Source organism: Thamnophis elegans, chromosome 8, assembly GCF_009769535.1.
Source record: "Thamnophis elegans isolate rThaEle1 chromosome 8, rThaEle1.pri, whole genome shotgun sequence".
Taxonomy (NCBI): domain Eukaryota; kingdom Metazoa; phylum Chordata; class Lepidosauria; order Squamata; family Colubridae; genus Thamnophis; species Thamnophis elegans.
This window is the reverse complement of record NC_045548.1, coordinates 70,158,527-70,180,566: the sequence shown is the minus strand read 5'-3', so window position 1 is coordinate 70,180,566 and position 22,040 is coordinate 70,158,527. Positions and strand designations below refer to the sequence as shown.

General features: G+C 47.3%; 2 protein-coding genes across 4 annotated transcripts in view; both read left to right on the top strand.

The window, feature by feature from the left end:
* The window catches only part of ASAP1 (ArfGAP with SH3 domain, ankyrin repeat and PH domain 1), a 174,964-nt gene extending 167,466 nt beyond the window's left edge, over positions 1-7,498 (top strand). For all 3 annotated transcript variants that reach the window (XM_032222635.1, XM_032222634.1, XM_032222636.1), the window contains 3 exons: positions 1,004-1,455; positions 3,764-3,886; positions 6,306-7,498. In XM_032222635.1, the coding sequence (XP_032078526.1) occupies positions 1,004-1,455; positions 3,764-3,886; positions 6,306-6,380 (650 nt within the window). In that variant the 3' untranslated portion in view covers positions 6,381-7,498. The remainder of the gene's footprint in view (positions 1-1,003; positions 1,456-3,763; positions 3,887-6,305) is intronic.
* Positions 7,499-18,317: 10,819 nt separating this feature from the next.
* The window catches only part of CYRIB (CYFIP related Rac1 interactor B), a 113,357-nt gene continuing 109,634 nt past the window's right edge, over positions 18,318-22,040 (top strand). The window contains exon 1 of the mRNA XM_032223329.1: positions 18,318-18,552. The gene's annotated coding sequence lies outside the window, so the exon portion shown is untranslated. The remainder of the gene's footprint in view (positions 18,553-22,040) is intronic.

Below are 22,040 nucleotides of genomic sequence, written 5' to 3'. Positions count from 1 at the left end.
CAAGAATATCTCAGAGCTGTAAGTTAAATGAGAACTTAAGGGTGGGAGGGGAAATACCATGAAAGGATTTCATTATTAAGAACTGTTGAAGTTGATTCAAGGGGATTTTATGTGAGCATGTGTTATGCTGAGGGGTTTTCACTTCCCCCCAAAAAACCCTGGACAATATGAGTGTTGTGGCTTGAAAGTGGAGTTGGCAGCAGATTCGGACAGTGAAGAGGTTGGGGAGGAACATGATGGGCCTGTCCTGGAATCTGGGGAAGGCTCTGAAGAGGGCTCTGGGTTAGAGGCATGGAGGGGGCCAGGGCCATCTGACAGTTATCAGCTGCCTTCGGAGTCAGATATCAGTGAGGCAGATGAACAGCTGGAGCCTTTTCCCAGTGTGAGCATGTGCAGCGTTGCCAGACGAAGGAAACAGCTAAAGAACACGGGTCAACTTGGGAGTAAGGCCACAGGTGGACGATGAATGGCCCCTCCCAGAGAAAATAAAAGAGGAGCGAAAGGGGAGTGGAGTTTGCAGGAGACAATTAGTTCGCTTAATTGATTCATGACTCTCAAAGGCTCCTTGCCAAGTTTTGCAGATTTCGGCCTGGCAGCTCTCCAAGCCAGATAAGGTCTGTGACTGTAAATCCTCCCTTGAAAGACTTTGCTGGATGGGAATGAGCAGAATTCGCAGTAAATTAATAAAATGGGTTTTTGTCAGGACAAGGAGTTTGCTTCATGCTCTTGGGAAGCCTCGGTCAGAACAGTATCTTTGCAAGAAAAAATAAATAAAACATTGTGCTGTAGCAAAAGATTGCATTTGGGCTTTTGAGACTGCATGCTTATCATTTCTTCTTCTGGTGTCAGCAGCTCCCAATATAAATCAATATATTCTGCTCAATAAATTGGCAGTTTTTAAAATGGCATTGGAGACAAATGGGGTTTGTTTTAACGAAAACAGGAAGGAAAAGAAGAAAGGTTTCATCTGAAATTCTCACATTGTTTTTGCTTTCTGTTTCAGTGGCATTACGAAAAATAGAAACGATTCACCTTCCTTCAGTAGACAAATCCAGCCACCACTCTGAAATCTTTCAAAAGTCGGCCTCTCTTTGCATCGATCTGCCCCAGAAGCCCCAACCTGCAGATTTAGCCCCCAAACCAGGGGAATTACCCCCCAAACCCCAACTGGGGGACCTGCCCCCCAAACCCCAGCTAGCCGACTTACCTCCGAAACCCCAAATGAAGGACCTCCCTCCAAAGCCACAACTAGGAGAAACTTTGGCAAAATCTCCTGGTGGGGAACAATCCCCCAGATCTCAGCCTCCCGAGGCCAATCAAAAATCGCCCAATATGGATCTTTCCCCAAAGATACAATCGAAAGAGATGGTCCAGAAACAAGCATCTGAAGACTCTGGAGATACGACCCCGGGGTCAGCTGAAACCCCTGTGCCACTTCCGAGAAAAATAAACGTGGTAGGTAGATAGCTTCTGCTTTTGATGTTGCCGCCAATGTTGTTGCTATGATGATGATGATGATGATGATGATGATGTCCATTCAGTCACGTCCAACTCTTAATGATTCTGTGGGTTAGGTCCAATGGTGGGTTCCGGATCCCGTTCCAACCGGTATGGTTGGAACGGGCCCGGCGTTGTCCACATGGAAGCGCGCAGCGCATGCATGCATCTTAGCACCTCCGCGAGGCTCCAGCTCCTCCACAGAGCGTCGCACAGGCGCTGTATGCACCGTGCACGGAAGCATGGAAGCCTTAAAAGATAGGTAAGGAGCTCGGGCGGATGGGTGGGCCCTCCAGAGCACCATACTGCAACGGTATCCGGTGCTCCGGGCAGACTCAGGCACACTCGTACTGGGGCGTACCGCCTGCAACCCACCACTAGTTAGGTCTCTCTTTGTCCTTCACTATTGCGCTACTTTTGTGAAGTGTTCGATGGTGCCATACAGCGAGTCCTTGATTTACAACCATTCATTTAGTGACCATTAGAAGTTACAACAGCACATGGTCGTCTTTCACCCTTACAACCATTGTAGCATCCCCATGGTGAAGGGATCAAAATTTGGACGTTTGGCAACTGGCTCATATTTATGACAGCTGTAGTGTCCCGGGGTCATGTGATCCCATTTTGTGACCTTCTGACAAAGTCCAGAGGGAAAACCAGGTTCACTTAACAGTGTTACTAACTTAGCAACTGCAGTGATTCACTTAACAACTGTGGCAAGAATGGTTGTACAATGGAGTCAAATTAACTGTTTCACTTAGCAACAGAAGTTTTGGACTCTATTGTGGTCACAAGGCAAGCACTATCTGTAATCCTAAAACAAATAGGCAAGCAGGTGCTTAGCGGGACTTAATTATTCTCCAAATTTGTATGATCTCCAGGCACAGGTATGTTGGTTGGTTGAGCAGAATTATTGGCATATGTATGAATTCAGCATTTCAGAAATACACCTGCACAACGGGATAAATTATACCTATAAAATGCGATGGCTTTGAGAGCAAGAAATCTTTAGGTTTCTAGATGATCAGTAAAGCAAGGATTGCTATGCGTGTTCCGAAAGAGACAATTGCATCATCAGGTGGAAAGATTTTGCCACAAGAGGACCAGCCTCATCTCAGTGGCACAGAAACCTGCCCTAGATTTTCTGGCTGCATCTGAATAGGCTCATTGGTCTTACAATTGGATCTATGACAAGTCCAGTTTTGGTCACCACACTATAAAAAAGATGTTGAGACTCTAGAAAGAATGCAGAGAAGAGCAAGCACAATGATTAGGAGCGTGGAGGCTAAAACATACGATGAACAGTTGCAGGAACTGGGCATGTCTAGTCTAGTGAAGAGACGAACCAGAGGCAATATGATAGCAGTCTTCCAATATTTGAGGGGCTGCCACAGAGAGGAGGGGATCAGGCTATTTTCCAAAGCACCTGAAGGCCAGACAAGGAATAATGGATAGAAACTGAACAAGGAGAAATTCAACCTAGAAATAAGGAGGAACTTTCTGACAGGGAGAGCAATCAACCAATGGAACAGAAGTTGCCTTCAGACATTGTAGGTGCTTCATCGCTGGAGGCTTTCAAGAAAAGACTGGACTGCCACTTGTCAGAAATGGTGTAGGATCTCCTGCTTGGACAGGGGGTTGGACTAGATGACCTACAAGGTCCCTTAGAACTCTGTTAATCTATTAATTCGCCACAGCCAACTTACCCTGGCAAACTCATTGCAGGACAAGAGTTACACTAATATTGCAGAAATGGAATAAAAATAGGAATAGAAACAGAATAGCAGTAGCAATAGCAGTTAGATTTATATACCGCTTCATAGGGTTTTCAACCCTCTCTAAGCGGTTTACAGAGTCAGCATATTGCCCCCAACAACAATCCGGGTCCTCATTTTACCCACCTCGGAAGGATGGAAGGCTGAGTCAACCCTGAGCCGGTGAGATTTGAACAGCCGAACTGCAGAACTGCAGTCAGCTGAAGTAGCCTGCAGTGCTGCATTTAACCACTGCGCCACCTCGGCTCTTCTTCATTAAAGAAAAGATGCAGAAGGAGGGACAGAGTAAAATGTGCATGGCAAAACTTAAAATATGTTTTTATTTATTTTAAGTAATCAAGTAGAATTGTTAAATTGTCCCACAGGGACAATTGGCCATGGCAAGTTGGCTGCGGTAGGTTGTCCCATTCCGCTTACAATTAGCAGCCGAACAAATAACAATTTTTGTTCCATCTTCGCTAAAATGTTACCTGTTCGCTTTTTGTTTTCAGGCAAGGAATAAAGTCAGGAGGGTGAAGACAATCTACGATTGCCAAGCAGATAACGACGATGAGCTTACGTTTGTGGAAGGTGAAATTATTATTGTAACAGGAGAGGAGGATCAGGAGTGGTGGGTAAGTATTTTCCCCCTACTTTTAACAGTTAAATAAAATAAACTTTTGATGATATAATACAGAAGCAGTATACAACAGGGACGCAATGGCTCAGTGGCTAAGACGCTGAGCTTGTTGATCAGAAAGGTCAGCAGTTCGGCGGCTCAAATCCCTAGCGCCATGTAACGGAGTGAGCTCCCGTTACTTTTCCCAGCTTCTGCCAATCTAGCAGTTCGAAAGCAATGTAAAAATGCAAGTAGAAAAACAGGAGCCACCTTTGGTGGGAAGGTAACAGCGTTCTGTGTGCCTTCAGTGTTTAGTCATGCTGGCCACATGACCACGGAGACATCTTCGGACAGCGCTAGCTCTTCAGCTTTGAAACGGAGATGAGTCGGGAATGACTAGCACCCATGTGCGAGGGGAACCTTTACTTTTACCTTTACCTTATACAAATGGTCCTAATAAACAGCAATAATTGGGACTGGCGTTTCCATCACTAAGGGACATAGCCACAAAATGCAACATCACATGACCACCATGGAAATTCTGGCACTTTGGGCTGATGTCGTTAAGTAAACTATGGGGGGGGGGGTGTGTTATTAAGGGAGGATGTCACATGATCACTATTTTTGACCTCCTGCCGGTTTCCCTACTGATTTGCTTGTAGGAAGCTGTCAGGGCAGGTCAGAACTGACAATGGATAGCAATAGATTTACAGCCCTTTACAGCCCTCTCTAAGCGGGTTTACAGGGTCAGCCTATTGCCCCCAACAATCTGGGTTCTCATTTCACTGACCTCGGAAGGACGGAAGGCTGAGTCAGTCTTGAGCCTGGTGAGGTTCGATCTGCCAAATTGCAGGCAGCTGGCAGGCAGCAGAAGTAGCCTGCAGTACTGCACTCTAACCACTGAGCCACGTGTATACTATGATGTTGTTAAGTTCAACGAATCATACAACCGTAATTGGCGGTTTTTACATTATTGCGTATGGAAAAAGAAACCTAAGGTTGGTTTCTTTTGGCTCCTGGAAATTTGACCTGAACCCAGTGGTGGATTACGACTGATACGCCCCGGTACAGGCGTACCGGATTCCGGTGCAGTGCTCCGGAGGGCCCGCCTGCCTGCCCATGCTCCTTACTGGTATTTGAGCTCTTCGGCGCTTCCACACATGCGCATGGAGCATACAGAGCCTGCGCAACGCTCCACCAAACAGCTGGAGCGTCGCAAGTGGTAAGTATGCATGCGCGCCCTGTGCATGTACTATATGTGTGGTGGACGCTGGGCCCCGTTGCACCGTACCAGTTGCACCGGGATTCAGAACCCACCACTGCCTGAACCCCATTATCAATATCTATGTCATCCAGTCATCCAGGTCATGATTGTCCCAGAGATGCTTTTTTTTTCAAGAGGCAACTGGACTTTCTGGTTTTTCTTTGAAGAAGTTTCACTTCTCATCCTAGAAGTTCTTCAGCTCTGACTGGATGGTGGGGGTTTATATTCCTTGCAGACAGGAAATAGAAGGATTTAGATTCCTCACCGATGGGAAGTGGAAGGATTTATATTCCTTGTAGGCAGAAATGACCAGCTGTCTGCAAAGAACATAAATCCTTCCATTCCCCGCCATCCAGTCAGAGCTGAAGCATGAGAAGTGAAAAGTCTTCAAGGAAGACTTTTCGGGACACCCATTTTCCATACAATTTGTAATGTTTATTTTTGCCAAGCCTTGTAATTCCTCAACAGCCGTGGCAAGACTGATTGTACAACGGGGCATAATCCACTTGACAACTTGTTCTCGCTCAGCAGCAGAAATGTTGGGCTGAATTGTGGTCGTAAGTCGAGGACTACCTGTACACAGTGGTAGATGCCTCTCAAACGCTACCTCCTCGCTTTTGTGGCTTATCGGCCACCAACCCCTCCAGCAGCCAAATCAGTGGAGGAGGAGGAGGCATGGGAGTCCAGGGTCAGCATCAAGGCCACTTGAGAGCTCCGAGGGGGAAGAGGGAATGGAGCTGGCAGAGAGAGAGAGAGAGAGACAGAGAGAGAGAGAGAGAGAGACAGACAGACAGACAGAGAGAGGGAGAGAGAGAGAGCCTGGGCCATCTGTCAGCCCTCAGATGGAGAGTCAACAGCCCCCAGGTGTGGAGGTGGCTGATGAAAAAGAGGAGGAACAGCTGGGTCCAGTGCCTGACGTGCTGAAGGCAGAGGAGAGGAGAGCAGTGGAAATCCATGGGCCGATCCTTGGGCCAGAAGAACCACTGCTGCCAATGAAGCCCCATCCTAGTTCTGGGGATAAAAGGCAGGCGGCGGAGATGAATATATGAGGCAGACAATTATTCATGAGTTAACATCAGAGGGTCTGTAGTATTTGGGAAGCTGGGTCAGAACACGAGCAAGAGCACCTCCTGCCAAATTACCCCTCACACCCTTGGGTTTTTATTTGCAGATCGGCCACATTGAAGGAAAGCCAGAACGGAAAGGCGTCTTCCCCGTCTCCTTCGTCCACATTTTATCAGACTAACTCCAGCCGGAAACCTTTGAGTATTGCACATCATTCCTGCGAGTCAGGCTTTAAAGCACGAAGCGAGACAGCTGCTGCATCCCTGTAATTCTGTGCATAATTGTGGATATCGATGTATATATATATAAAACTGCTGTTAACCAGGCGAGAAGTCGGTCCTGCTCATACGAAGGGCTTGTCATACCTGTAATTGTATATAGAAGGCGTTCCTTTGCCATTGCCAGTATTATGGTCATTGTCGGAGCTGGCATGCCTTATTGGGTTGCTCAAGCCATTCTTGGCATCAAGCACTTAAGAAAACAAAAAAATCCGTCTGTGTGTATGAACTGCCAGCTTTCTAAATAAACTGTTAGTCCGATTCACTCCCGTTCAGCTGTACAGAATTTACCATCCTTAATAATACATCAGTATTCTCGGAAGTAGCTAGCTAGCACCGTTTCCTTTTTTTCCCCAAAGGAACGGCCGATGTCCGTCGCCGGCTACCCCACGTGCACCGTGGACAGCTTGTGAAATCCCCTTCCTTGGTATTCATTTAGAAATATATATGTGTGTGTGTGTGTATGTGTGTGTGTGTCCGATGTATCCATCCAACAGAAATAGGCACTAATGCTACAGGTAAAACCGCTAGGGTTTTTTTTAACGGTGCGTAGGCCACCTGTTCATGTTCGTATTCTGTAACTTTGGTCTTTGACCTCACCGGGCTCCATCTCAAAGTCTCCCAATAAAAATGATTCCCTTCTCGCAAAGGAAACCACGCAAGATTCCTGGCGGAAGGATTTCTTTCGGGGGGGGGGGGGTGTCTTGCTGCAAAGTACATTCCTGCGTGCATGGCTGCTGCTTCGTATCTGTGCTTATCGTCTCCGTTCAGGCGGGAACTTAAAACATTTATCAGCTGTTGTCTTTTGGCTTCAAGCAGGGCAGTTTCGGGGGGCAATGATCTCTTTACCACCCAGATCGAAATATCTGCCAGTCTGCTGGATAACTAACATATTATTTGGACTATAAGATGCACCGGAGTATAAGATGCAACAAGATTTTAAAGAGGTAAATTTGAAGAAAAAAAAAATTGCACTCCCGAACCCTCTGTACATCCACTTTTGCAAAGGGGGCGGGGTTTCAGAAGGCCAAAAATGCTGTATTCAGTGTATCAGACACATCCAGATTTTCACCCTCTTTTGGGGGAAAAAGATGCATCTTATACTCCGAAAAATACAGTAATTGGTTCATGAAGCTATTGGGAGATTTCAGCCTTCCTTACACCTAAGCCAGGGGTGTCAAACTCAATTTCGTTGAGGGCCGCATCAGGGTTGTGTTTGACCTCGGGGCGTGCCATGGTGGGCATGGCCAGCATGACATCACTTGTGTCGGGGGCACCTATGGTGGCCCAAGTGCTTTGCCAGCGAAAACGGGCTCCCGGGCTCCTTTTTTGGCTGCGACAACCTTCTGCAACCAGTGAAAACGGAGCTCGGGAGGACTCGTGTATGGCCCTCCCGAGCTCCGTTTTCGCTGGCAGAGGCACCGCGGGCCAGATTACTGTTTCCAGGGTGGCCCCATGGGCCAGATCTAAGCGCCCTGCGGGCCAGATCCGGCCCACGGGCCTTGAGTTTGACACCCTTGACCTAAGCCATACTGTCCTCGAGTCACAATATCGTTCTCGTATTACTGCTTGGAGAAATCAAAATCGTTAGCGAAACAATTATAAAAATTACCCTTTCCTGAAAAATGGCAGCTGGGAAGAGAAGGCACAAGAACATCTGGAAGTAGTTTTCTTTCTTGAATTGAAGAGTGCCAAGAGTCTGGCCGCCACAAAGTTAATAATAATATAAGGAGGACCAGTTTGGACTTGTGATTATTAGAAATATCATAAAATATGATTGACTGCAGCTTCAATTTGGGTCCCCCCCATCAAAGTAGTAAGGGCATAGTCTTTTTAGCTACATATGTATTTGTTAAGATCGTGCATGCTTCAAACACAATTTGGAAGGCGGCTTCGGGCTTTTGCGCAATGGCCACTGTCTGCTACACAATCAGGTTGTCTCTGAGATTTCTGCAAGACCCTGGAAAAAAATGCCACTCCTTGCAATTGAAGGAGCTGGTCCCTTAAAGCGACAGTACATTTTTAAAAAAATTATTTTTACAGATTTGCATGGATGCCTACAAAAAATGTCTGATAAACAGCAGAGAATTGCTGAGCCAAAGGACTTCTTCCTAAACATTTTCAGAACAGATAAATATGCCTTGTGGAAGGGAGAAATGAGTAGAGCTAGTGTTTTCTTACACATTTTGGAGTTTCACTGGGTAGAAACTGGTTAAAAACGCGATTTTGCCAAAAGACCCGAAGTTTCATTTCCTCTAGCACAGTCTGTTGAAACTCCATCTGAAAACAATGCATTTCACTCCAAGCACGAGCTCCAATTAATTGCACGTTAAAATCAAATAAACATTAAGTAAGAGTTTTTGCAAACCATCCGTAGCCAAAGCCATATGTCCTTTTTATAATAATAATAAAAAAAACCCAATGTTTATTTGAGGGGTTAACATGCAAAAAAAAATACAATCAGTTTAAGAACTCTTTAACATGAATGAAAGAAAGCAAAGCAATTATTAGCTCTTATTGGAAAGTGGTTTTTCAAAACATTGAATTCCAGGTCATGGACATTTTGTTCAAAGGTATAAGATGAATGAGTGAGCCTGCTTGCTAATGTCAGTGTTTTTAATAAATTAAATCACATTTAGTAAACAATGCTGTTTATACAAACGCTAGAACAAAAACAAGTTAGCAGTCCATATTGTTAAACGTCTCTCCAGTGCATTGAAGGGGAAAAACTCATCTGCTTTCTCAATTGTCTTAAAAACAAACTCAACATCCATGTTTAGAAAAAAAAACACAAATAAAAGCGAACCTATAAAGATGTGTAAAATGATGTAGAGTCAAATGTCTATTATTTTGTAAGCTTTTTGAAGTAGCATATGGATTTTTAAAAAAATAAAATGAGTTCCATCGGGAACCCAAGAGCTGATTATTTGATTTAGGAGTCCATAGGATAATTAAGATGCAATGTATGATATATAAGCTTGAGTTTTAAGTACAAGGTTCTATTTAAGCTCAAGAGCCACTATCTGCAATTTTGTACATTTCATGATATATTTGGAAAGCCTGCTTGCTTTTGAGTTTTGTTTTGGTTTTTCCCCCCAGGGAGGGAAGTAAGTTCTGGAAACGATGTGTTATCTTAACTGTTGAACAGCAATTGCTATTTATTTTTTTATGACATACTGCAACCACCTGTAGAAGAAGAAAAAAAACCCCAGATCTTATTGTACTCTAGACGATACTGAAATCTCTCTTGAATGTTACACTCCTCCTCTTCCATCAGTACACTTGTTTCCTTATGTGTTTAATGTGACCGTTGGAGTACTGTATGTGTTAATTTCTACTTTTTTAATATTTAAAATTGCTTTTAAATAAATGTATTCCGTTGATCCCAGACATCTCAGTGGTCTTTTTATCAAACCGTATCTTTCTACAATCGGAAATAGATAGGAATTAAGTTGCAATAGAATACGGCTGCATAGAACTTCCGGGTACAAATAACAGAATAACTGTGTTGGAAGGGACTTTGGAGGTCGTCTATCCAGCAGTCACCAACTGGTGATTTGTGGACCACTGGTGGTGCGTGAGAAAATTTGGCAAAAATTATTTGCATTTTTTATATTGCACTAAATCAGGGGTCCTCAAACTACGGCCCCCGGGCCGGATACGTGCAATGAACGTTTGTGTGGCTGCAGAGAGTCTCCCCCTTCGGGGTCTTTTTGTGCTGGGCAGAGGGAGGGGCAGAAATTCCAACTTGGGGTCTGCTTCAGCCTCCAGGTGTGGGGCTTTGGGCGAAGGCTGGAGGGAAGCGCCGCTGATAATGAAGAGCCGGGGTGGGGGCTCGTTCCAGTGGGACTGCATCATGGCCTGGAACTAGCTGTCCATCTCAGCCCGCTGAGCCTCCAGGATCCGTTCCCTGGCCTTGTACTCCGGCAGGTCTACTTGGAAAGCCTATGCTCGTAGTCCTCAAGTGAGATACTTCTGCTGAGCCACCTTCTTGGTAAGATCCAATTTGAATGGAGCCAGCTGTTTTGCCAACTCTTTCTTGTGGTGGCTGCTTAGCTCCAACAACTGCTTCCTGTTGGGACCCTAAGGAGTCTGGACATGCCGGTGAGGAGTGGCTGGGAGGGGAAGGGCAAGTTGAGGCCATCAAGGTGCCCCTTGATGTGAGTGACAACGATTTGGCCATGCCCACCCAGTCACATGACCACCTAGCTACACAGCTGATCATTGGGCAGATCATATTAGTAGTCTGTGGGATTTTAAATTGTGAATGTAGTGGTCCCTGAGGTCCAGAAGATTAATGGCCCCTGTTCTAGTCCAACCTCTGCTCCAGCAGGAGAGCCTATACCATTTCAGACAGGTGAATGTCCAGTCTCTTCTTAAAAACCTCCAGGGATGGAGCACCCACAACTTCTGAAGGCAACTTCTGTTCCACTGCTTAATTGTCCTCACTGTTAGGAAGTTTCTCCTGAATTCCAGGTTGCTTCTCTCCTTGATTAAGTTTCCATCCATTGTTTCTGGTCTTGCCTTCTGGTGCTTTGGGAAACAATTCAACCCATTCTTTGTGGGAGTAGCTTCTTTGTAGATTCGAATCTGTTGTGTTTTTTTAAAAAAAAAACATCTGGCAACTGCCGGAACTAGTCTTTGTAGTTTTCTTGGCAAGAGTTTTTGAGGGAGGGAAGAGTAGCTTGCTATTGTCTCCTTCTAGGGCTAAGAGAGAGGGTTCACCGACAAATACGCGCATGACAAATGCGCGCCGACAAACCCGCGGCGAGAAAACAGGGAGGTCGAAATCGCGCCCACAACAGCGCGCTGACAACAGCGCGCCGACAAAAGCGTGCCATCAACAAACAACGCGAAAACAAGGTAATAACCCTAACCCTAACCCATACCTTAACCCTAATCGTGCTTTTGTCGGCGCGCTGTTGTTGGTGCGCTGTTGTCGGCGCGATTTTGACCTCGCGGTTTTCTTGCCGTGGTTTTGTCGGCGCGCTTTTGTCATGCGCGCATTTGTCGGGTCACGAGAGAGAGTGACTGGCCACAGATCACCCAGCTGGCTTTGTGCCTCACACACCCGACTAGAACTCTTAAGCCTCTCAGTTTCTAGAGCCTGCCGCCTTTACACCACTAACCAAACTGGCTCTGCAAGTATAATATTGTTTATTATTTGGGCGCTCCCATTTCAGAAGACCTTGGGCGACTAAAGATCAAGGCTGTCAAAATAAAAATATAAGCAAAGCTGGCCACATCAAAATAACAAACAGATAATAGGCAAAGTGGAAGTGCTTGCCCCATTCTAACCTTCGCTCACAACATGCTCTTCCCCTCCTGTACTAAATGGACCCGCCAGATCTTAACTCTCCAGACATCTGGATCAAAAACAACAGAACAGATCTCTGTGGGGAATAACAGAATGTCAGAGTAGGAAGAGATCTTGGAGGTCTTCTAGTCCACTCCCCCCCCCCTGCTCAAGCAGGAGACTGTATACCTGTGATGGCGAACCTATGGCTTGCGTGCCAGAGGTGGCAACCAGTGCCCTCTCTGTGGGCACATGAGCCATTGCCCCAGCTCAGCCCTGCTGTGCATGCGCGCACGCCTTCCGCCACCCAGCTGGTCTTCGGTTCTATGCCACCCATGCACTAGGGTTGTGACACATGCAGGGGGCTGCTCATACATGTGCAGGTGAGTGGGGTGCATGCATATGTGGGGGCCAAGCCATCCCAGGGAGGGAGGGCGCATGCAAGGCCATGCACAGGCACAGGGTGGGGCACATGATAAAGTGAAGCATGCATGTGCAGGGTGTAGGGTGCATGCTGGGGGGCCACGCATGCATGCATAGGGGCAGGCGCATATGTGGGGCCATGCACAAATTACATTTTGGAGCTTCGAGACAAACGTGGGCTCCTTGGGCTCAGCACTTCAGCTGCACTGCCTGCCTCTTGCCAGAGGCCAAGATGTCTGAACTGGGTAGCATCAACTTACTGAGGATACCAGATCTCATGGCAACTATGGACCTCGCCAGTCATTTCATACAAATGTTCAAAAGAAGTGGACAGAGCAGAGAGCCACGAGGCCTTGCACCATGTAGAGATCCCTCCTTCCCAATCCAGGACCAGAATCCTGTTTAGCAATAGCAATAGCAGTTAGACTTATATACCGCTTCATAGGGCTTTCAGCCCTCTCTAAACGGTTTACAGAGTCAGCATATCACCCCCACAGTCTGGGTCCTCATTTCCCCCACTTCGGAAGGATGGAAGGCTGAGTCAACCTTGAGCCGGTGAGATTAGAACCACTGAACTGCAGATAACAGTCAGCTGAAGTGGCCTGCAGTGCTGCACTCTACCCACTGCGCCACCTCGGCTCTGGTACTAATATCCCAGTTTAGTGTCTAGAAGAAGGAGCAGGAGGAACGGGAGGAGGAGGAGATGGGTTGGGTTGGGTTGGGTTGGGTTGAGATGGGATGGGATAGGTTGGGTTGGGTTGCAAGAAAGGTTGCAAAATGGGACAAAACTCACTTAACAAATGTCCCACTGAACAGCAGAAATTTGGGGACTCAATTGTGGTCATAGGTCAGGGGCTACCTGTACACAGGTTTCAAAAATGCAATGTCCCTCATTGGGCTGTTCTACGTTATTCATAATTGAGCAAGGATAGGACAATATCCATCTCATATATATTTGTTTATAAAATTTGCTGGCTCCCGATCTTTCCTCAGGGTAAATCTGGGCAGTTTACAATCATAACAGATAAAAAGCATCACTGAGGATACCTGTACTGTTAATAAATCCGGGTTTCAGAAGCTCGTTAGGAGCACTAGAGGGCAGCAAAGAGTACCAGGACTTTGGCTCCCTAGTGGTCATCTGTATTCTTGCAAGGTAGAACCGATAGCCCCAATTCTAGAAATAGCATTCACACTGCATGTTTCATCAGATCAACTAAAAGCCCAACTTTGATTGACGCTAGCCTCAGCGCGCTGACTGGAGAATCCGGGGAATTGAAGTCCAACTACTGTATCTTTAAATTGCTAAGGTTTAAAAACATTGATCTAGAACAATGCTTGGATTAATTCAGTTAGCTAATGTCTCCGTATCCTTACACCACCCTTCCCCTTGGCTAGCCTCATACAATAGTAGCCCCTAACCTTTTTGGGCAACCAGGGACCGGTTCCGTGGAGACAGGTTTTTTTCATGGACCAGAGGTGGTGTGGTTTCGTGTACTTTCCACATGCCAAGGATGGGGCTTCACTTGTTTGCCCAGCCCTGGTTTCTGACCTGCTATGTCCCGGTGCCAGTCCATGGATTGGGGTTGTCATACAACATACCATATATTTCGGAGTATAAGACATACCCTTTTCCCTCAAAAAAAGAGGGTGAAAATCTGGGTGCGTCTTATACACTGAATACAGGATTTCTGGCCTCCTGAACCCCCCCCCCCTTCACCAAAATGGCTGTGCATAGCCTTAGGAGGCTTCCAGAGTGCTCCTGGGGGCTGGGGAGGGCAGAAATGAGAAAACAAACCAGCCAATTTTTGCTTGTTTTTGCCTCCCCAGCCCCCAGGAACACTCTACAAGCCTCCTAAAGGCAACAGCAGTTATAGCAATAGCAGTTAGACTTATATACCACTTCATAGGGCTTTCAGCCCTCTCTAAGCAGTTTACAGAGTCAGCATATCGCCCCCAACAACAATCCGGGTCCTCATTTCACCCACCTCGGAAGGATGGAAGGCTGAGTCAACCTTGAGCCGGTGAGATTAGAACTGCTGAACTGCAGATAACAGTCAGCTGTAGTGGCCTTCAGTACTGCACCCTAACCACTGCGCCACCTCGGCTATGAATGCCCTTTTTTTCACAAAAAATCAGGCTGTTTTGGGGAGGTTTGCAGAGTGCAAAAACTTTTTAAAAAATTTGCCTCTTCAAAATCTTGGTGCGTCTTATACTCCGAAAAATACAGTACCTACACATACCAACATAACTGTCATACACACAACATATCTACCCATCAGAGGTAGTATTCAGCAGATTCTGACCAGTTCTGGAGAACTGCTAGCGGAAATTTTGAGTAGTTCAGAGAACCAATAAATACCACTTCTGGCTGGCTCTGCCCCCATCTATTCTCTGTCTCCCAAGTCCCAGCTGATCAGAAGGAAATGGGGATTTTACAGTATCTTTCCCCTGCCACACCCCCAAGCCACACCCACCAAGCCATGTCATGCCCAGAGAACCGGTAGTAAAAAAAATTGAATCCCACCACTGCTACCTACTCAGATTACTTCAGGTTTCCTAAACAGGTGTGGCAGGTTCTGGAGCTGAAATTTTGAGTAGTTTGGAGAACCGGAAAATAGCACCTCTGGCTGGCCTGAGTGGGGTAGGAATGGGGATTTTGCAATATCCTTCCCCTGTCACGCCCACCAAGCCACTCCCACAGAACCGGTAGTAAAATATTTTGAATTTCACCACTGCCCCTAAACCACATTTCAGCAACATACTAACATGAGCTCATTCTAATCTTGGCTCCCTATTTCGGATTGTCAGGTGGAGAGATCCCCAGAACTAGCCTCTTGCCAAAACTCACCCCAAAAAACTCCCTAACATACAAAAAACTCTGTCCCGTGCAACCTCACAAGCCGTTTGGCGCCTGGTGCAAAACCTTCGAGGCACCTCGCGCTGCTAGAAGTCCATCTGCAGGGACACAAATCGTGCAAGCGATACTAACTCCGAATTGCAGGTGATTGCATTTGAATGCACCCCTGTGCATCACAATGGTTTAGGCCTCTGCCATGGCACCATCTACAGGCAACTACTGGTATGCCTGCGCCATGTGTAATTTTGCAAAAAAAAATTCCGGGGCCTAATGAATGTAGTGAATGCTGTATAATGGTTACAGGATAAACGCTTTGTTGCAAAGCTTTGTTTATCGTGCATTTGTAGTCTGCGCAGATGCAGACAGACCCGTCAGACTTGACAGGTGTCACAATAGGGGTCTCCCAGCGTGTGTGATCTACTGGCTCTAGGATTCCCTGGCCTATCAATTTGTCCAGTTCCAAATCAATTTTAGGGTGGAGAGCAAAAGGTACTTTCCTGGGTTTCAGCCTGATGGGGGCTACATTGGGGTCCAATTTAAAAGATATTGGGGTCCCCATATACTTACCTAGAACGGTGCTGAAGATGTCCTCAAACTCCTTAAGGAGTTCTGGAGTGCTTTCGTCTCGTATGGCGTTGATTCCGGTCACTTCTAGGCCCAGGGCTTCGAACCAGTCAAGCCCCAGGAGGCTCTGCAGGTCTCCGTTGACTACCGTAACTGGTAGCTGGCCACAGAAAGTCTTGAATTTCACATGGAAGGTGCCCTGGCCCATGATGGGGACTCGATTCCCCTGGTAGTTGTGAAGGCAGATGTCAGGAACCCGTAGATGCTGCTTCTTAAGGTTAGGGATAGCCTGCTTGAGTGCTGCCCAAGGCATTATGGTCAAGGATGACCCAGTGTCAATCTCCATTTCACATGGAGAGTCCTCAATGAGGACTGTGACTTTCAGCTTTTTTGGCCGCTTCATGCAGACTTGGCCTATGGAGGTGTGGTAGGTGACTCTGGTTTCGCCTACTGTTCGCCGTGGTGGCGGCTGCCATGCCCCTTAGTTGGGTCTCTGCTGGCGGTTAGGTTGGCTTCTGGGCTTCCAAGTTGTAGTGGGGTGATTGATTCTGCATACCTTGGCGATGTGCACTTTTCGATCGCAGCATTGGCAGATTGCATCGCGGAAACGGCAATGTGTTCTGAGATGGTCTCCTCCGCAGCCGGCGCAAGGCAGGAAACACGGTTTGAATTTTTGCGCCAGCTTGGTGCGGTCACTACGCATGCGGTAGCTGTCATCGTTGTTCTCCGAGCCTTCAGGCTCTGTAGCCTCGCGATGCACGCCTGCGCTCTTCCGCATGCTTTTAGGAATGTTATGGCGCTGCAGGGTTTCTGTTGATTTAACAGCAAACTCAGTGGCCCTGGCTTCGTCTAGGGCAATTTGGAGCATCAGATTAGATTTCGCTAGTAGTCTCCTCTGCAGGCCAATGTCTCGAACATCGCATATGATGCGGTCAAGTATCAGTTCATTGAGATCTCTAAACTCGCAGTATGCTGCAGCCTTTCTGAGCGCCGCAACATATTCATTGATGGATTCACCCTCTTTCTGGTTACAAATGTTGAATTCGTGCCTTCGGCTGTGTTTAGACAGTCTGAGAGCATAGTGTGTCCTCAGCGTCTGTTGTAGCACTGACCAAGCGACCGATTGGAGTGGCGTTGGCTCGGACAAGTCCTTTGCTGTCTCGAACACCTCTCGTTCGCAGTAGCTCAGGAACATGTTCTTTTTCCGGCCTTCAGAAAGGCCCATGAGGTCGTTGGCTTTGAGGAAGCAGTCGAACCTCAGCATGTAGGATTCCCAGTGCTCGATGACTGGGTTGTACGGAGTCGGTGGGGCGTGCATTGACATCTTGGATCCCTGAGCGTGTTTGAATTTGCCACTCAAAGATGGCTGCTCGATGCTGTGCTGATTTATTTCCTGGAGTGTTGTGCTCTTTTTGTTTGCCTAGTTGCCTTCCAATCCCATCCTTGTCGCTAGTGTTAGATTGGGTAAAGGAAAGGCACACTCAGCCTTAGGCAGCAACAGCTCTTTATTAACTCTGAAACAACTATGTACAATCCAGCAAAGGTTCAGTCTGACAGCAGCCCTTTTATAGGGAGCTGTCAGACCCTTTGACCAATCAGGTTGAATCTCTGTTTCCGCCAGAACAGAGGACCTTGGTGTAAACCATTGTAACTGATTCTGGTATCTAACAGTCTGTCTTTCCTTCCCTCCTTCCTTCCTTCCTTCCCTCCCTCCCTCCTTCCTTCTTTCTCTCCCCCCTCTCTTTCTTTCTATTTGTCTGCCATTCCTTCCTTCTTTCTTTCTCTCTCCCTCTCTTTCTTTCTGTTTGTCTTTCTTTCCTTTCTTCCTTGTCTTTCTCCCTCCCTCCCCCTCTCTCTTTCTGTTTGCCTGTCTGCCTTTCCTTCTTCCTTCCTTCCTTCCCTCCCTTCCCCCTCTCTTTTTTCTGTCTGTCTTTCCTTCCTTCCTCCTTCCTTCTTTCTCTCACCTCTCTCTTTCTTTCTATTGGTCTGCCATTCCTTCCTTCCTTCCTTCCTTCCTTCTTTCTTTCTTTCTTTCCCCCTCTTTTTCTTTCTGTTTGTCTGCCATTCCTTCCTTTTCTTTCTCTCCCCCTCTCTTTCTTTCTGTTTGTCTGTCTGCCTTTCCTTCTTCCTTCCTTCCCTCCCCCCTCTCTTTCTTTCTCTGTCTTTCCTTCCTTTCTTCCTTCCTCCTTCCTTCTTTTTCTCCCCTCTCTCTTTCTTTCTATTGGTCTGCCATTCCTTCCTTCCTTCTTTCTTTCTCTCCCCCTCTCTTTCTTTCTGTCTGCCATGCCTTCCTTTTCTTTCTCTCTCCCTCTCTTTCTTTCTGTTTGTCTGTCTTTCCTTTCTTCCTTGTCTTTCTTTCTCCCTCGCGCTCTCTATTTCTGTTTGCCTGTCTGTCTTTCCTTCCTTCCTTCCTTTTTCTTTCTGTCTCTCTCTTTCACTCTCTCTTTCTCTCTCTGTCTTTTCTTTCTATCTTTTCATTATTTCTATCTGTCTTTTCTTTCCTTCCTTCCTTCCTTTTTTCTTTCCCTCCTTCCCTTTCTCTCTCTCCCCCCTCCCCATTTTCTTTTCCGCCCTCCCTCCTTTCCCCGATCCCTTCCTTTTATAGCTGTCTCTCTCTCGCGCGCGCCTGCTACTCGCCGCCGCCGCCGCCACCTCTCCCTCGTAAACCTGTAGCAAGTGACGTTGGGCCGTCCACCAACCCGGAAGCTCGGCTGCCTTCGCAAGAGGCTGCAGGAATCTCGTTCCCCTTTTCTTCTTCTCTTTTTGCATTTGGGTTTTGGGGTATTTTTTTTTTTTTGTTCCCTCCTGGGGGTTGGTGGCGGTGTGTGTGTGTGTGTGTGTGTGTGTTGGCGGGGAGGGGGCTCTCCAGCGATAGCCCGCCTGCTTTTTTCGCCCAACCTGGTTACGAGGGATCGGCGCCCAGCAGCAGCGAACGGTGAGTGGCTTCCCGGCTTTGGGATCCGGGACTGATCCGATCGAGGGGCTTCCGATGGCTTTGGAGGTGTGGGGCTGAGGAGGACGACCCTCGAGGAAACCCACCGCAGTGGGGCGGGGGCGGGCAGAGGGGTTGATGCCTAGCGGGTGCTTTCTCTTGCGTCCTCCCCCCTCCCTCCCCGATCCTTAAAGAGAAGGGAGCGATGGAGCGATCCGCAAATGGGCATTGGGCGATAAGGGGGGATCCGAAGGGGAGCCGTCTCCTTCCCCCGATCCCTTTTGCTTTGTGTCTGATCCCGCTCGGGAGGGAAAGCCCAAGCTCTTTTGAATGGGGCTGGCCCCGTTTGCCCGCCTGGCCACGCGCTGAGCCCAGAGGCTCCACGATCCGAGCGCCGCGCCGCGCCTCGCTCCGATCCTCCGGCTCCCAGCCAGCAAGCCAGCCAGCCTGTGCGCGCTGCTGGCGGGGCGGATGGAAGAGGGGACGTCGCCCGTCTCTGCCTGGGCTCCACACACGCGGTGGGGTTGTTGGAGGGGGGGATCCGGTGGTCGTAAGGATCGGGGGGGGGGTCCGGTGGTCGTAAGGATCCGGGGGGGGGGTGTCCGGTGGTCGTCGGGATCCGGTCCGGGATCGGGAGAGGGGATTTCTCCGTGGAGGGCGCAAAGGGGCGATGCTTCCGTGAGATTGAAGGCAAGGATGGTATTTTTTTTTAAAATTGGGTGGAGGTCGCAACGCCCCCCCGGGAGGGTCCATCCTCTCGCACCGGGCGTGGGAAATTTCTCCTAGATCTCGCTTGGGTGTGAATGGGGAGGGGAAGAATCCCCATCGCCAAAGGGGGAGAGGGAGAGATCTGGGGATTTGGGGGTAAATCTGCAGAGGGGTTCCGATTCTATCCGCGCCCCTTCCCCCCCCCCCCAATCCCGTTCCGCAATCGGATCCGCTGTTTAAGAATCGGTGGGGATGCATTGAGGGGTTGTTTTGACGTGACAAAAGCCCGAGCACATAAGGCAGCCGACGCATGGTGGTCTCGGGGGTTGTGTGAATTTAGCCGTGTAGTTAAGGGGAGGGGGAAAAAAGATGCCTGGAACTGAGAAAATGGTGGGTGGGTGGGTGGATGGATGGGTGGGTGGGCTCAACATTTATCCCGATGGGAGCTGGCTTGGGTTTGGGGAAGCTGAGCAGCGTTGGATCTGGTTAGGATTTGGGTGGAGGGTCGCAAGAGAATCCTTTGGCTGTATGCTAGATTAGAAGAACAGAAGAACAGGGTGGGAAGAGGATCTTGGAGGTCTTCTAGTCCAGTGTTTCTCAACCTTGGCCACTTGAAGATGTCTGGACTTCCAACTCCCAGAATTCCCCAGCCAGCATTCGCTGGCTGGGGAATTCTGGGAGTTGAAGTCCAGACATCTTCAAGTAGCCAAGGTTGAGAAACACTGTTCTAGTCCAACCCTGGGGTCAGGAAGGAAACCCTACAAGGAGACAGTGCTTTGATATTTTTTTTACCAAGAAACCTGTATGGAAACACTGTATGGTGGCTCAGTCTTTGCTTGTTTGAATCTCCAGAAGTAGCAATAGGAACAGCAACTTAGATTTATATACCGCTTTACAGCCCTCTCTAAGCGGTTTACAGAGTCAGCCTATGGCCCCCAACAATCCGGGTCCTCATTTTACCCACCTCGGAAGGATGGAAGGCTGAGTCAACCTTGAGCTTGGTGAGAATCGAGCTGCCAAATTGCAGGCAGTCAGCAGGAGTAGCCTGCAGTACCGCATTCTAACCACTACGCCACCACAGTTCATAGCTGTAATATACCAACCCATAGTGCTTTTACAGCCCTCCCTAAGCGGTTTACAGAGCCAGCCTATGTCCCCCAACAATCTGGGTCCTCCTTTTAGTAAGTAAGAAGTTTTCAGAAACACAGGCTACAGTTGCTTATGAGTCATCCTTCACTTACAACCACAATTGGGACCAGAATTTCCATTGCTTAAACAAAGCGGTTGTTAAGTGAGCTGTGCCTGATTGTACAAGGTTTTTATTTCGCAACGGTCGTTGAATGAACCACATCGTTGTAAAAGCCAAAGCAGGCTCCCCCCATTGACTTTGCTTGTCGGAAGCTGTCTGGGAAGGTTGCTGATGTTGATCACATGACCCCAGGACGCTGCAACCGTCGTAAATACATGTCAGTTGTGAAGCACCTGAATTTTGATCACATCAGTGGTGGGATTCAGCCAGTTCGCACCTATTTGAGAGAACCTGTTGTTAACTTTCTTAGTAGTTTGGTTGTTGGAAGAAATCTCCTTTTGTTTTTCCCCACTTTCCAGGGCTAATCCTGTAAGGAAAGCAGGAAGGAAACATTCTGGTGTTGTTTCTAGCCTCATCTTTATTGCTCTGCTTACAGAAACTGCCTCTCTGGTTAACCCTTATTACATTATAAGAGCTAAGGCGAAGCGCCCATCAACCTGAGTGATGTTGAGTTGGCCACGCCCACACAGTCACATGACCACCGAGCCACGCCTACCCAGCTGGTCATTAGGGCAGAGAACTGGTTGTTAAATTATTTGAATCCCACCACTGGATCACATGCACTGCACACCAAGACAACTAGACACAAGGATGTTTTTTTCCCGAACGCCATCACTCTGCTAAACAAATAATTCCCTCACCACTGTCAAACAATTCACTAAGGCTGCATTACTCTATTACTATTAATCGTCTCATCGTTCCTATCACCCAGCTCCTCCCACTTATGACTGCAGGACTGTAACTTTGTTGCTTGCATCCTTATGGTTTATATTGATATTGATCGTTTCCTGATTGCTTATTTGTACCCTATGACTATCATTAAGTGTTGTGCCTTATGATTCTTGACAAATGTATCTTGTCTTTTTATGTACAGTGAGAGCATATGCACCAAAGGAAAATTCCTTGTGTGTCCAACCACACTTGGTCAATAAATAATTCAATTCGATTGAATGCAATGCAATGCAATTCTATGCTATGCTATGCTATGCTGTGTTATGCTATGCTATGTTATTCTATTTCTTTTTCTGTTCTTTTCTATGCTGTTCTGTGCAGTGCTGTGCTATGCTAGTCTATTCCTTTTTCTATTCTATTCTATGCTATGCTATATACTATTCTATATGCTATGCAATGCTATGCAATGCTATGCAATGCTATGCAATGCTATTCTATTCTGTGTTGTGCTGTGTTATGCTAGTCTATTTCTTTTTCTATTCTATTCTATGCTATGCTACATACTATTCTATATGCTATGCTATGCTATGCAATGTTATTCTATTCTATTCTGTGTTGTGCTGTGCTATGCTAGTCTATTCCTTTTTCTATTCTATTCTATGCTATGCTATATACTATTCTATATGCTATGCAATGCTATGCAATGCTATGCAATGCTATGCAATGCTATGCTATGCAATGCTATTCTATTCTGTGTTGTGCTGTGCTATGCTAGTCTATTCCTTTTTCTATTCTATGCTAT